The sequence below is a fragment of the Peromyscus californicus genome, unplaced genomic scaffold (genome assembly GCF_007827085.1).
Source record: "Peromyscus californicus insignis strain IS unplaced genomic scaffold, ASM782708v3 Scaffold_7__1_contigs__length_154581171, whole genome shotgun sequence".
NCBI lineage: Eukaryota > Metazoa > Chordata > Mammalia > Rodentia > Cricetidae > Peromyscus > Peromyscus californicus.
Genome location: NW_026294595.1, coordinates 53247623 through 53263252, shown reverse-complemented (window position 1 = coordinate 53263252; position 15630 = coordinate 53247623). Strand labels below are relative to the sequence as shown.

At 38.5% G+C, this 15630-nt stretch overlaps 1 protein-coding gene across 1 annotated transcript in view; it reads right to left on the bottom strand.

Moving 5' to 3' along the window:
* The window catches only part of Agps (alkylglycerone phosphate synthase), a 109970-nt gene that overhangs the window by 46395 nt on the left and 47945 nt on the right, over positions 1 to 15630 (bottom strand). The window contains exon 11 of the mRNA XM_052722670.1: positions 9599 to 9726. Coding sequence (XP_052578630.1) covers positions 9599 to 9726 — 128 coding nt within the window. The remainder of the gene's footprint in view (positions 1 to 9598; positions 9727 to 15630) is intronic.

Below are 15630 nucleotides of genomic sequence, written 5' to 3'. Positions count from 1 at the left end.
CTGTCTCTAAGTTCTCCACATTCCCCCTAAGTCTCCCAGGAATCCAGTTATAAACCCAAGCAATAGCAAGCCCCTGGTCAAGCAAGGTCACCAGGCTTGAATTCTATAGGGTCATAAAGGCAGGTAAGAATTTTCCTCAGGCAGTGACCACCAGGCTTTCTTTTACAATCCAAAATGGGAGTGGTAAAAGAGGAGGTCAACTGAGTGCTAATGACCAGTTAGTATATCAAAAAGGGGATCTATGTGCTCAGTCTACATTCCAAGAAGTGGTGAGGTAAGAAGTTAGGGGTCTGTTAGTAAGGTTGTATAAGAAAGGAGGGTCTCGCCCTAAATTGCAAAAGAAATAAAGCTATCCACCTAACCTAGGAAACAGGCATTGTTTCGTATGGCCTTGGATGCTTGATAGGCATTTTAGATAAATACACTGTTAGGAGTACTTGGAAGCACACAAGAAAATCATTTTAAGAACCAGCTAATATATATACAAAAGCTAAAATATCACCAAGATTTCTTAAGCCATGGTTTGACCTTTGGAGAAGTCCTTGACTTTTCCAAGTAGTAGCTTTTGTGATAGTAGCTGAATTCCATTATGTTTTCCTGCTTGCAGCACCTAAAGACTATCGGAAACAGTCTGGCCTGGCAGTGGTGGCGCACACCTTTAATCCCAGCACTTGGGAGGCAGAGGCAGACATCTCTGTGAGTTTGAAGCCAGCCTGGGCTGTTAACACAAATAAACTCTGTCTCCAAAAACCAAAAAGAAAAGGAAGGGGAAGGAGAGGAGAGGAGAGGAAAAGAAATGATAGTCTAGATGCTTCATCAGAAACAAATGCTTCAATTGTAAACCCTATGTGCAATGCTATGCAAAAATTAAACTCAGTGAAGTTCGGATATGTTGTGTCTTTAATAATTCCAGGAGACTGAGAGTTTGACTATTTAATTTGCACACTACCCATTTCATTATGCAGTATAGATATAGTATAGTATAGATATAGTATAGTATAGTATAGTATAGTATGTTAAGAGCACAGTTCTCCTACACAAAAGCCAATGATAAATTAATAAAAAGTTCAAAGGGGGGATGAAAGGTATGAGTTGAATGAAAATTCCTAGAAACATAAATTTTAAATATAGCCAGAGTTGATATTATAGGTGAAATCATGTATGTAAGACTAATGGTAATACTCACTGGTCATATTGGAAATGACATGCATATAACTAGGAGTCTACTGTAAACAAGAAATTTCTTCTTAAAAGACAAGTATCTCGGCCGGGCGGTGGTGGCGCGCGCCTTTAATCCCAGCACTCGGGAGGCAGAGCCAGGCGGATCTCTGTGAGTTCGAGGCCAGCCTGGGCTACCAAGTGAGTTCCAGGAAAGGTGCAAAGCTACACAGAGAAACCCTGTCTTGAAAAACCAAAAAAAAAAAAAAAAAAAAAAAAAAAAACAAAAGACAAGTATCTCTGGGTTTTTTTAAGCATGAAATACATATTGGGTAAATATTTCCCTTTGCTTGTAAGAGCCACAAGTCTATATGAGCATCCTATGACAATTGTACCTTTATTTCCAGTTGAATGAAGGTACAATGACAACCTCTAAGAACTTCTAGCAGCGAGTGTGCCACACAATGACCCTCATTTCACTGGGTCACAGCTGTAAAGAACCCAACTAACCAAATCACTGACCACAGTTATTCTCTTTAGAGAAAAAAGTGACACATATAAAAACGGTAACTTTTAATGACAATTCCACTTCATAAGTAGCAAGTGTACCCAAGAATTATTGCTGAATATACAAAGGACTTTTTTTTTAAGTACATGTTTAAACTAATTATTTTCAGCTTATCTGAACTCCTGCAGAATTTGCAGAATCACAAACTACTTCTTCTCTGTTCTGATCTAAACTTAGCATAAGGAAATACCTATGAATGTAAAATTACTTAAACCAGTGAAAACAAAAATGAGAGAAAGCAGAAAATAACACTTCTGAGAGAGGTGAAGGCAAGGCAAAGTCTGCCTGTTGGCTTACAATTCTAAACATCTGCTTCTGACACTGAGAAAAGCAGTTCCCAAGAACTGACTAATGTATTCAAGTCAGCTGCCATCTAATGGAAAGAAATGCCCCTCTCTCAACATGAAGGTCAGAATCCTAAATTCTTATTGAAAACAACAAAAAGAAACAGAGGCTAAGCTACTGAGCTTGTATCCAGCCCTGCAGAACATCAGCGTTGTTTCTGGACTAGCAAGAAAACAGTAAAATGTTGTATCTAACATGGACAGTACATCCTGACCTCTTAACTGTCGTGGGAAATCTATTTTCTAAGAAAGTCTTAAAGAATCACTTATCCATCTACGGAGCAAACGTGGAGACAGCACTGGCCTACCATCCACAAACTCTTCTTTTCTAGCTCCTCAGAGGGCCAGGAAAGAGGACAAGTCTTCGCATAGACAAGATCACAGGAGACATGAGGGGAGCACCCCACTGGCAGTTGAAGTTGCTTAATTATCACCCTCAGTAAGAACAGTAACAAAAACCTTCAGCACCAATTTTGCTACTGTGAACAACCACACATGCTCCTTTCCAGAAAACACTCACCCACCATAGAGCTTGCAATTTTGAAAGCGACTTGAGTAAAACTATTGCAAAAATGAAAGTGTGAAATGACAGTAAAGAATTACAAGCAGCCAACTCTTTATTCAACCAAGAACTTGACACAATCATAAAGCATGCACTGTCTATTCTAGTCTCATGTCCCCGATATCAACTGAAATTCCAAATCTGAAACTAAGCAAAACATGATTTTCTGAGCTTTTTTCTGTCTGAAAATACTACTGCAAAAGGAGAACAGGCCGGGCAGTCGTGGCACATGCCTTTAATCCCAGCACTCATGAGGCAGAGGCAGGCGGATCCCTGTGAGTTCGAGGCCAGCTGGGGCTACAAAGTGAGTTCCAGGAAAGGCTCCAAAGCTACAGAGAAAAACCCTGTCTCAAAAACCAAAAAACAGCCGGGCGGTGGTGGCGCACGCCTTTAATCCCAGCACTTGGGAGGCAGAGCCAGGCGGATCTCTGTGAGTTCGAGGCCAGCCTGGTCTCCAAAGCGAGTTCCAGGAAAGGCGCAAAGCTACACAGAGAAACCCTGTCTCGAAAAACAAAAAAAAAAAAAAAAAAAAAAAAAAAAAAAACCAAAAAACAGAACAGAATACAGTACCTACTGTTGGCATGAGGTTTCTATTCAGTAAAGTGATAAGGGGTCAATATCTCTTAAGTCATTAAAAAAATTATTTGTACCTACACCCAAGCAATGCCTGTACATTTGCATTATAAGGCATGAAATTTGTGGGTCTCCAAATAATGTGATATTACCAAATTGCATTTGGTATAAATTGCATTTGAATAAATTCTTAGCCATGTTTCACAGTGAGGAACAATGCTTGAGAATAAACTATTACTCACCTAGATTTTTAAATCAGATTCAAATAAGGCAAGCTTTCTATTCTAGTCTACATGATTTGTCTGTAAAAGCTATTTATTACTAAGTACACAAAACTCCAGTCTAGAAAAGTACTTTCTCGCTGATTTGCTCTGTAACCACATGGTGGCACTATCAATCATTATTATCTCTATTCCAAATGTATGCTCAGTACAGTGAATTGCACTATAGTCATCAGCTGAGTATCTAAGGTTCTTAAAACTGTTTACTCAAGGGCAAGTTTTGCTGCTTTATGCCAGGAAGGAAGAGGAGTCTACCCTGCTCTTCAACAGCACAAGTAGACCTTCTGTGTCATTTTCTTTTCTTTTTTTTTTTTTTTTTTTTCTTTTTTTGGTTTTTTCGAGACAGGGTTTCTCTGTGTAGCTTTGCGCCTTTTCCTGGAACTCACTTGGTAGCCCAGGCTGGCCTCGAACTCACAGAGATCCGCCTGCCTCTGCCTCCCAAGTGCTGGGATTAAAGGCATGCGGCACCACCGCCCGGCTTCATTTTCTAATAGGAGTACACCAAACTATAAAAAACTGCACTAGCCTGTATCAATTATTCATATTCAAACTGAATGGCTCCATCCACTGTAGTAACATTATAAACAGGACTTCTGTAGATTTACACATCAGTTCTCAGTGATGAAACCAAAGGCATTTTCAAGTGAGTATGTGCAATGTGAGAAAATGGATGGCCATTCAGGAAAGCATAAAGTATTTATACCTGAATTACAATACTTGTTGATGAATCCAATCACTTGAGGAGAGACTAGGAAGCATAGCATTAGCCAACATAGCTGAACATGACCCTTCTGAGATCTATTATCAAGCAAACATACAGATCCAAAATACTCTTTCAACTTTTTTTGATTATTTCAATCTGATTTGAGCTGACAGAAGATGCAATGAAGAAGCACTGCCAATTCCGAGCTGCTAAATCTGTTGGGGGGAAGCAAGCATGCCCAGAGGCATTCTTGTCTGCCATCATTATGACATAAGATGAACATGCCCAAGGGTTCTCAGCCACCATTTTTACCTTCGCAAATAGTGTTTAATCATTAAGCTAAGCATGTCCCTAAACCTATCCATCTTCCCTTCTTGAACAACCTTAAACTACACATGCTCAAAAATGTGCCCACCTCTGAAGTGCGTTCCTCTATGCACATGCATAGGTCTCTTACATAAAATTTGCATGCTTCCTTTGTTGGAGGAGCCAGCACTTTAGAAAGGAGCTCTCTATCCTCTCTTCCTGCTGCCGGTAATTGAACACTCTCCACTCTTTTAACCCAAGAAAAATTTACTTTGGCAGTTATGGATATTTTTTGCTACAAAAACACAGGCAATATTGATTAACTATAAATACAATGTTCAAAACATGACCGAGAGAAGACTACATCTTTAATAAAATCTGGACTACATTTTAAAAGCTTTGAAAGATTTTTTTCTTTTTTTTTAAATAAAATTAACATGTATTTTGAAATTTTTGTTTTTTTAATTAGTGAACTTCCAACTACTTTCTTTAAATTTTTTAAAAAAAAAAAGCTAGCTCTCCTCATTCTTCTAGTTACTAACTCAAAAGCAAAGCCAACGGTTCTGTAACAGCCTTCTTAGTGCATCTACCTTATGGCTGTGCATCCCTGATCTTTAAGTGGCAGAAGACTTACCAACATCCTCAGAACACACTTAAACTTCACTTCCCCATTCTCAGTTATCATTTTAGCACAACACATATTTACTCCTAAAAAAGTTCCATGATAATTCTCTTTAAATATTACTGTCATGTCTTCGTTTTAGAAAGCATGACATAATACTCAAGTCATTCTAGTTGTCTAACCATGACTTGAAGCAAAGTTTGGGTGAATTTTAAGTTCCTGTATAAGAACGTCAACATTCACCTCTGCTTTGGCACCAAGGCAACCTGCCACACATTAAAACATGCTCATGCCAGGACCATACTTCTTCTGGTCAACCACCACAAGGAAAACCATGCTAAGTCTAGCAAGCTATAACAGTTACTAACAATTTGCTAACAATTATAAAGTTATCCTTACTTATTGCTAAATCTGGTGATCATACTATAGTGATATTTTATTTGTACTAAAATGTGATTTATATGTTAATAAATAAAGTTGCCCGGAAGTCAGAGCTATTAGAGCCATAGCAAAAGCTGGGCGGTGGTGGTGCACACCTTTTATCCCAGCACTTGGTAGGCAGAGCTAGGTAGATCTCTGTGTGTTCAAGGACACAGCCAGCATTGGAGACACACGCCTTTAATCTCAATACTAACCATAGAAGACCTGGAGGTCTGTACAGACAGGCAGTAACGAGGCAGTCATGTGGTTGGGTTTACAACCAATGAGAAGGCAGAACAGAAAGTCTATATAAAGACAAAAACACAGGAAGTAGGTCTCTTGGCTGAAGAGGCTGGCTGCAGCAGACGAGTAAGGCTCTTAGCTCTGATCTCTTGGCTTTCTTCTTTGCATTGGTTCTGTGTTTCTTATTTAATAAGACGGTTGGTTACATCTACATCATACCTCTTGAAAATGGAAACCACCAGACGGAATGAGTACCTCAGAATGCAAAATTAAGAGTGTTCTTTATACACAAGAAATGGGGTGTGTGTGTGTGTCTGTCTAATATTTTCCTCATTTTAAGTTCTTTAAAATGTTAGCAGTTGCTGGGAATACAGACTGGTGATAGATTGACTGCCCAGCATGCTCAAAGCAGGGCTTTCATTCCCAGTACCACACTCTTCAAAAGAGAGAGGCCAGGCCTGAAAGGTAAAGCAAGAGGAGGAAGAGCTCAAGGCCTGCCTGAGCTACAGTGAGTACAGGCTTCCTCTGCAGTTCAGTGACAGCCCATCCTAAAATACAAAGTGTTTTTTAAGGGCCAGGGATTCAGCTCAATGGTAGAGAGCACTTGCCTATCATGCACAAGACACTGGGCATGATCAACCCCTAGTATCACAACAGTGGTTGCCTTGGAATGGTGGGAAGGTGAAACAGTTAGCCACTTGGCCTTTCACTATCTTATAGTCCAACGTGAATATGGAAAACTGGCTAGATATTTTCCTTGCCTTTATCCCTCCAGTTTTCTTTGAATACTGAGAAGTTGATCTATATAGGTCATGCCAAAAAGTCCCCTTCCAGGACCAGGTATACAGTGTCCCAGCTTTTAATGCCAGCACTCAAGAGGTCAAGACAGGTGGATTTCTATGAGTTTGAGGCCAGTCTGGTCTACATGGCAAGTTCCAGGCTAGCCAAGGCTATACAGTGAGATTTTGTAACAACAAAAACACAAAATAAAACAAAAGCTTCTACTTGCATACCTAATGGGAAATATTATAGAACTCAATATGTTTAGAGAAAGCAAGAAGAGGTGAACTATATTGCCTTAACCTCCTTACTGATGAGAAAGGCTAAAAAAAAAAAAAGAATAACTCATAAACTACTATAATCCAAACAATGAATAAAATAAGGTATTTCCACACTAACGTGGAGTGAAATAAAAAATCTGGCATGAGGTCGTCTTTTTTTTTTTTTAAAGGAAAAATGATATTTCTCTTTTTAGGAAGGCAGAAGACAGGAATTGTGGGTTTTTTAAGATTACAAAGAAGTATGCTACATTAACTATATTACTTAAACAATAGCTAAAATAATATAAAACCAAGTAGCACCTAGCAGCATTTAATACATCCTATGTATTAAAAATGTTTATCTACATTTTAAACTTCTAAATTCAGTCATTGCCTCTAATTTTTTCTTTATCTTTCTTTGGCGGGGGGACGAGTTAAGACAGGATCTATCTACATAGCCATGGCTGTCCTGGGACTCACTATGTAGACCAGGTCACAAGCTCACAGAGATCTGACTGCCTCTGCCTCTTGAATACTGTGATCAAAGGCATGTTCCACCACAACTGGCCACCTCTAATTTCAATAAATGTTGCTGTGGGATGTTCTGTATGGCAAATGTGTTGCTAATTAGTCAATAATTAAAACACTGATTGGCCATTGGCTAGGCAGGAAGTGTAGGCGGGACAAGGAGGAGAATAAAGCTGGGAAGTGGAAGGCTGAGTCAGAGAGACACTGCCAGCCGCCAAGATGAGAAACAGCATGTGAAGATGCCGGTAAGCCACGAGCCATGTGGCAAGGTATAGATTTATAAAAATGGATTAATTTAAGCTGAAAGAACAGTTAGCAAGAAGCCTGCCATGGCCATACAGTTTGAAACCAATACAAGTCTCTGTGTTTACTTGGTCGGGTCTGACGGCTGTGGGACTGGCTGGTGAGAGAGATTTGTCCTGACTGTGGGCCAGGCAGGAAAACTCTACCTACAAATGGCGCCCAACGTGGTGGCAAGAGTTTCCACCTAAAAACCTGAGAAAAGATTCTAAAACGGAGCTAAAAACAGTTCCTAATTGTCTCTCTCAAATGAGCGGCAGCTGCTGGTTTGAGCTACTGGTGGGTTCCTAGCGTGCGTGCTCGACCTGCCTATGGCGGGAATGAGGCCTTTGCAAGTGGCACTTTGAGCTGCATAGTGGATTTAGCCTTTGCTGGTGCAGAGCAAAAGGGGGGGTTTCTGGGCTACACGCTGCTTGGCTAAAAGCATAGACCCCCGATAGCTCCCAGAGCTGGCGGTAAACCATGGCCATGTTGGGAAGCTGAGGTGGGCGGAGCCAGCAGCCACAGCTGCTGCAGTTTAAGGCAATAGATTCACAATAAGACAGATTCAGATGTAATAGTTTACAATGTGTGTAAAAGATACGTAGGCTTGAAAGAGACAAAAAAGATGATATATAGAGTTATAGAAATAAATACATAGTTTTAAAAAATAAAGTCTTTAAAGAGACAGTAAAGGTAGTATAAAAAATAAGCCACGTAAAAATGGATATTACACAGAGAATCTGCATTGTGTTGTTTTTGGGACTTTTAACTGCAGAAAAATATTTGATTGTAAAAGCTGTTGAGTTATGCCAAAATGTATATTTTAAAGGTGCCTTGACTTCAAAATTTGGATATAAGGATATGTTACTTTGGAAAGGAGACTCTGCTTTTGTTCCCACAGAAAGCCAAAGGCTATGGATTTGTTCCAGATTAAGATACATCAGGTTTGACCAGCCAAGACCCCCTGAAAGGTCTCCGATGACACCATGGCCCAGATGATCCAACATCCAGAATGGTTTGAAGGCAACTGGCTCAGACGATATAGCCTCATGGACTATTCCATAATCCTAAAATTTTCTTTGTATCCCCATAAGATACAGCGCCCCCCTCCAGCAGGAAGTAGTAAGAGAAGCTACGCCCAAATTCCCAAATTATATGTAATTTTACTTTGTTAAGGTTAAAACCTTCCTTTTTTTAAAAAAAAAAGGGGGGGGGAAGTGCTGTGGGATGTTCTGTATGGCAAATGTGTTGCTAATTAGTCAATAATTAAAACACTGATTGGCCATTGGCTAGGCAGGAAGTGTAGGCGGGACAAGGAGGAGAATAAAGCTGGGAAGTGGAAGGCTGAGTCAGAGAGACACTGCCAGCCGCCAAGATGAGAAACAGCATGTGAAGATGCCGGTAAGCCACGAGCCATGTGGCAAGGTATAGATTTATAAAAATGGATTAATTTAAGCTGAAAGAACAGTTAGCAAGAAGCCTGCCATGGCCATACAGTTTGAAACCAATACAAGTCTCTGTGTTTACTTGGTCGGGTCTGACGGCTGTGGGACTGGCTGGTGAGAGAGATTTGTCCTGACTGTGGGCCAGGCAGGAAAACTCTACCTACAAAATGTTTTATTTAAGATAAGTTAACTATCATTTCAATTCATCACAAGATATATTATTCTAAAATAATTTACAAAATATAGCATTCAACACAAAGCAGAACCATTCAAAGCCAAGAATCTAAGCACCTATCTTACAGAGGCCCCAAATCACACGGGCCTCTTCAAACAAGAGATAGGTGTGAGAACACTGTAATTACTGAACAAAATAAGTGTACTTAAAGGAGTAATTTCCATGTAAAACGTGGTAAAAAAATTACAAACATAACACAACTAAATATAAAGCGTACATAAAACATCACAATTACACAGCACAATTTTAAAACTATAATTGCATACATATCGTCCACTTTTGTATTACCTGCTTTGCGATCTCTCTTAAACAGGCTACTCCTTGTTCAAAATTAGGGAAAGCTACTGAGCCGTACTTTTGGTATTCAGGGGTTGGTCTGATTTTTATTGTAGCTTCTGTTATCACACCAAGAGTCCCTGAAAAAGAAGGGGACAATCCAATATATCACATGACAATTTTCTAAAACCATACTTAAATCTATTTAATCAACTGATTCTATTGTTTCATTCTATTATCCATGTTAAATCTATTTGATTCTTCTATTTGGGAAATAATGGCTAATCAAGTCTTTTTGAATGAACAATTAAGCATATTTTATAATTTCAAAAATGATTTTAAACTAAGTTTTTCTTTTTTTATGTACAAATATTTTAAAATATTTAAAGCTTTCTCCAAGAAAGTCAGTTTTAAATGGTTTTAAAGCATTATAACTTATTAAAAGAAAAGAATAGAGAAACATTACATCTCATACACATTGACAAAGATATATTCTGATGATTCTGTGTTTATTATGAAAAAATTTACTGGAGCAAAAAGAAACTAACTTTCTTAAAACTTTAAGATGATTGAAGAATTCTGAGGAACTATGGCCTTGCCTTGTCTCCTCAGATTTAATACATAGAAAGATAAAGGCATTACTGAAAAGCTCTTGTAAGAAAGAAACAAAAGTATTCAGAGACAAAATAATTATCGTTAAGTATGAACCATGAGAAAACCACCAATAAGACATTCTTTACTGCTTGGGGCAGGGAGAAATTAATCTGAAAGAAAAATAGTAAGTTAAATACAAGCATTTATACCAAAATATTTAAAGAAATATGACTAAAAAGATATATATTAACAAAACCAATGTTTTCAAACCTGTGGTTTCAGATGTAAATGGTGAAATTAATAACACCACTAGCAAATTTTTCAATCATCATTTTAAAAAGTATAAAGAGGGATGTGAATGAAACTGAAAACCTCAGCTATGACACTGGAAATAAAAGTCCAGGAAATGGTCAGCATCCCTAGAATGACTTACCAAGATGTAACACAGGATTAAAGACTCATCTGAGTCCACAGAGTATAAACCAGATTAATTAGATTATGAAATATTCATTATATATATACATATACATATATACACACACACACACATACACAAATTGCTTCTTTATTTAAAATATTAGTCTCTAATAACTTGCATGGTCACAAAATCTCTGTAAGTTTGCCCAATTACCATTTTAATATAAAACAAATACAATATTTAAAATATAACTGAACTGACTAAACGTTTTTGTTTCCTTATCTTTGGGATAATTTCAATGATAAAATTCACCCATTTAAAATTTTAGAAGCCCTCAAAACAACACAATGGCTATTGCCATTCTCTTGGTTACCCACCATTTCTAGATGCTAAGACCCTACTGCTGAAGACACAATACCCTTTGTTCGAGCAAATACAGAAATCATGCTGGAATTAACCTGGAAGCCTTCTCCCTGCTAGCTACCTTTTGTAGTACTGGACCCTAAATTGTACAGTACCAACCTGCCAGGCAAGGTGTATCCATGGGCACAATCGTGGCATGATCGTTAGGGAGGCAAACAGCTATTTTCTGCTTGGATCTGAAGCCTGGTCCGTGGGAGCATACTCATGCCTAGTACTGTAACACTGGTCAAAATGGGTGGGGAGGGCATAGACCCTGGATGTGTGTAGAGGCGTTGGCGGGGGCCACTGCTGTTGTTTTCCTAAAGTGACACTGTCAAACTACCTTCTAAATAGTTATATTTATACCCACAGGGAGTGCAGCTCTCAAGATCAGAGAAGCTTCTTTCTGCAGTGGGCTTCAGTCTGTGCAAAACTGGTTAAAATGCTGAGAATAAAAGACTGTTGAGTACTCAACTCTAAATGGAACATCGTGGTCAACCCCACAGGTTCAGGAACATTGCAGAAGAGAAAGAGAATGAATGTAAGAGCCAGAGGATGGAGCAGAGTGTTGTAAAATGCTGTCATCTGGACATGGCGGGGCTGCTGTATTCGTGAACTTGGAGCAGCTATGGTTACCTGCACAAGATCAAGCCAGGTCACTAATTCCAGCACAGAAGGTGCAGGTGCTCATAAGGTTCTATCCCTAGCTGAGGAGCTATTGATAGTTGACGGCTGCTACAGGAGAGGAGAGTCATTTCTCTTCAGAGATGTGATAGGTTGTCCATGCTCATGGAGGCAGTACTCACTTGACTCAACGAGTTATTAAATGAAGAGGCAGAGGAAATGAAGGTGAGAATTAGGGAGGCACAGGAAAAGCATGAGGCTGGGGGTGAATATGATCAAGATATACTGTATATACATTTGAAATTATCAAAGAAGAAATAAAAGGTATTTTAAAAGAAAGAAAACGCAAAAGTTGATAGCTTTTAGTATTCACAGATATGCACAATCATTACTATAAACTAAATTTAGACCATTTTACCTCCCCTCAAAGTGTACCAATTAAACAACCATGCTCCATTTCCATACCCACACCCTAGCCAACTATTCATAGATGTATTCTGCCTTTATTCATATGCATATTATAGATATTTCACATAAAAGGAATCTCACAGTATGTGGTCTTGTGGATTGTTTTCATTTGCTATGGTTTAAAGGTTCATGATTTTACGTTGATTATGATTATAATCAATGAACTACTGAAAACTCTGGGAGCTAAAGCTTATAATAACTGCAATGAAAAGTTCACTTCAAGAAGCTGCCCAGCAACACGTGATATGGCAAAAACTAGAATCCTAACTTGAAGACAGACTGACAGAGATTTTGATGCATTGTGCAATAAAAAGAATAAGAGAAAACAAATAAAAAGTCTCAGAGAAAGATGAAAAACCATTAATTGCATTACTAGATAAATAATGAAAGTCCTATGAGGGCAGAGAGCAGAGCATGGAGCAGAAAAATTATTCAAAAAATAGCTGAAAATTTCCTAACAGAATCCCATATATCAAATGGGTTCAATAAATTCCAAGCAAGATCAACACAAAAATATCAATAAACAGATCATGAGAAAATGCTCAAAGTCAAAGACAAGTAAAAAGTCTTGAAAACAACATGAAAAAATAAACTACAAGGGAAATCTTATGAAATGTACAACTGACTTATCAGCAGAAATGATAGAAGTTTCTTGACAGTGGGGGCGCACGTCTTTAATCCCAGCACTCAGGAGGCAGAGCCAGGCAGATCTCTGTGAGTTTGAGGCCAGCCTGGTCTACAGAGTGAGTTCCAGGACAGACACCAAAACTACATAGAGAAACCCTGTCTCAAAAAAAAAAAAAGAAAGAAAGAAAGAAAAAGGAAGGAAGGAAGGAAGGAAGGAAGGAAGGAAGGAAGGAAGGAAGGAAGGAAGGAAGGAAGGAAGGAAGGAAAGGAAGAAAGAAAGAAAGAAAGAAAGAAAGAAAGAAAGAAAGAAAGAAAGAAAGAAAGAAAGAAAGAAAGAAATGATGGAAGTGGGCTGGAGAGATGCTCAGAGGTTAAAAGCATTGACTGCTCTTCCAGAGATCCTGAGTTCAATTCCCAGCAACCACATGGTGGCTCACAACCATCTATAATGAGATTTGTTGCCCTCTTCTGGCATGTAAGGATACATGCAGACAGAACACTCTATACATAATAAGTAAATAAATCTTTAAAAAAAAAAAAAAAAAAAAAAAAAGAGCCGGGCGGTGGTGGCGCACGCCTTTAATCCCAGCACTCGGGAGGCAGAGCCAGGCGGATCTCTGTGAGTTCGAGGCCAGCCTGGTCTCCAAAGCGAGTTCCAGGAAAGGCGCAAAGCTACACAGAGAAACCCTGTCTCGAAAAACCAAAAAAAAAAAAAAAAAGAAATGATGGAAACTAGAAAATAGTGGAATAACATATCCAAAAAGAACAAGGAAAAAAGCCTGTCAGCCATAAATCTTGTATCTCACATTCAAAATATGAAAACAAACACATTCTCAGATAAACAAAAACTGACAATTTGTTGCTAAAAGACCAGGCTTTGAATAAATTCCAAAAGTTCTTCCAGTTGAAAGATGATGACCTCAAATACCTGAAATTCAAGTTAATACCAGTAAACAAAACAAACAGAAATCACAACAGAGCACACACACCAGTTATATAAGGGAAAAAAGAAAAAAATCCATAAAGCAACATACTATGAGACTTCTTTTATATTAAATGACCAGAATACACAAATCAATATAGGCAGAAAACATAAATTAGTTGGGTAGAGTGTAGCTATGATCATAAAGGCCTACACAATTACAAAAGATAATGTAGATGCTTACTTCTCTCTCCTTATACAGCATTGAAAACAATGCTCTAAAACAATACCAGTATAATATACACTGTGCTTGAACCTACAGCAGCACAAAGTTGAGTAGAAACAGTGGTCTGTGCAGGTGGATATGACCACATACAGTAACTTGAGTCAGAGGAATAAACACAGGAGAACCAGAAAGGATAAGTAACAAAAGCTCTAGGTGTATACTTGCTCTCCTTTCTTCTAGCAGCTTCATTACAAGTCATACAATTACATCAAGTAATAACTATGCTATTGTGTTTAAAATAGTTATATAGGTATAACTATAATACCATAAAAGAATATCGCTATAAAGGAATGCTACCTCTGTGTGTTATAACGTATTAGTATCAAGTTGATTCTGCTTAAGTAAGGCGTAGATTTTAAGTGATAGAGCAACCACTAAGAAACAACTAAAATAGGTATGTTGGAAAAAAGAGAGGAAAAAAAAAGGAAATTAAAATCAGAGAAAAAGTACTTGCTAAATTCAAAGGCAAGCAAAAAAAAAAAAAAATGGATGGATTGAGTAGATCCAGCTGTGGCAATGACATAATACACTAAGCAACCAAAAGATAAGACTTTCTAAATGATTAAAATATACTGTCACTTTAAATTCAGACATACACCTAGACTCAAGTATGGCAAAGGCATACCATGCAAACACAGTACTAATACCAGACAAAACAGGCTTCAATCAGAATGGTACTACACAGAGAGGAATATTTTGTAACGATAAATCATTGGGAAGACAATTATAAAAAGATGGCCCTAAAAACAGGACATGAAAATATATGAAGGAAAACTGATAAAAATGAACTGGGTACTGAGTAATTGGAGACCTCAATACCCCACTTTCAATAAGACTTAAGAACTGAGCAAAGAGAAGACTGAACAACACTGTAAGCAAATTTAACCCAATAGGCTAGACCATACAATTCAACAATAGCAGAACATAAATTCATTCCAGTTACACACAGAACATTCACCAGGACAGACCACAGACTAAGCCATAAAATAAACTTGAACAGATTTCCAAAGACTGAAATAATATAAAAAATGTTCCTATTATGGCTGGATATAAACTAACCCCCACGGGCTCATGTATTTGAATACCTGGTCTCTACCTGTGGAGGTGCTGTTTTAGGAGGGTGTGGAACCTTTGGGAGGTAGGTCCTCACTGGAAGACATATGTCACGGGGGACTAGCAGTGAGAGTTAGAGGATAACCCTACTTCCGTCCAAGCCTTCTACTTCTTGGTCTGTGGAGATAGTATCATGAAGCCTCACGCCCTGGCATCAGGACCACAAGCCACTCCCATCATCATACTTGACCTGTGACCAATAGAAACCATTCCTCCCTCAAGTGGCTCGGTGCCTAGCATTTAGTCAGCCACTAGAGAAGTAACTACGACAACAAACTGGCATCAGGAACGAGGTCTTTGCTATAATATACTTGACCACGTACGTATCTCTTAGGCTTTTGGACCTGGTTTGTGAGAAGAATCTGGTAGTTGAGAGAAATCCTGTCATAAACAGAGATGAATAGATGATTCTGGTAGGGGTTTGGAAAATCATAATGTTGACAAAAATGTGGACAGTAAAGGCCGGGCTCAGGAGATTTCAAAAGAAGTAACTGTTCTACCAGTCTTCCTCTTGAGATATACTCCTCAAGTACTACTCAGCAGTAAAAACAGTGACAGCATGAAGTCTGCAGGCAAATGGATGGAACTAC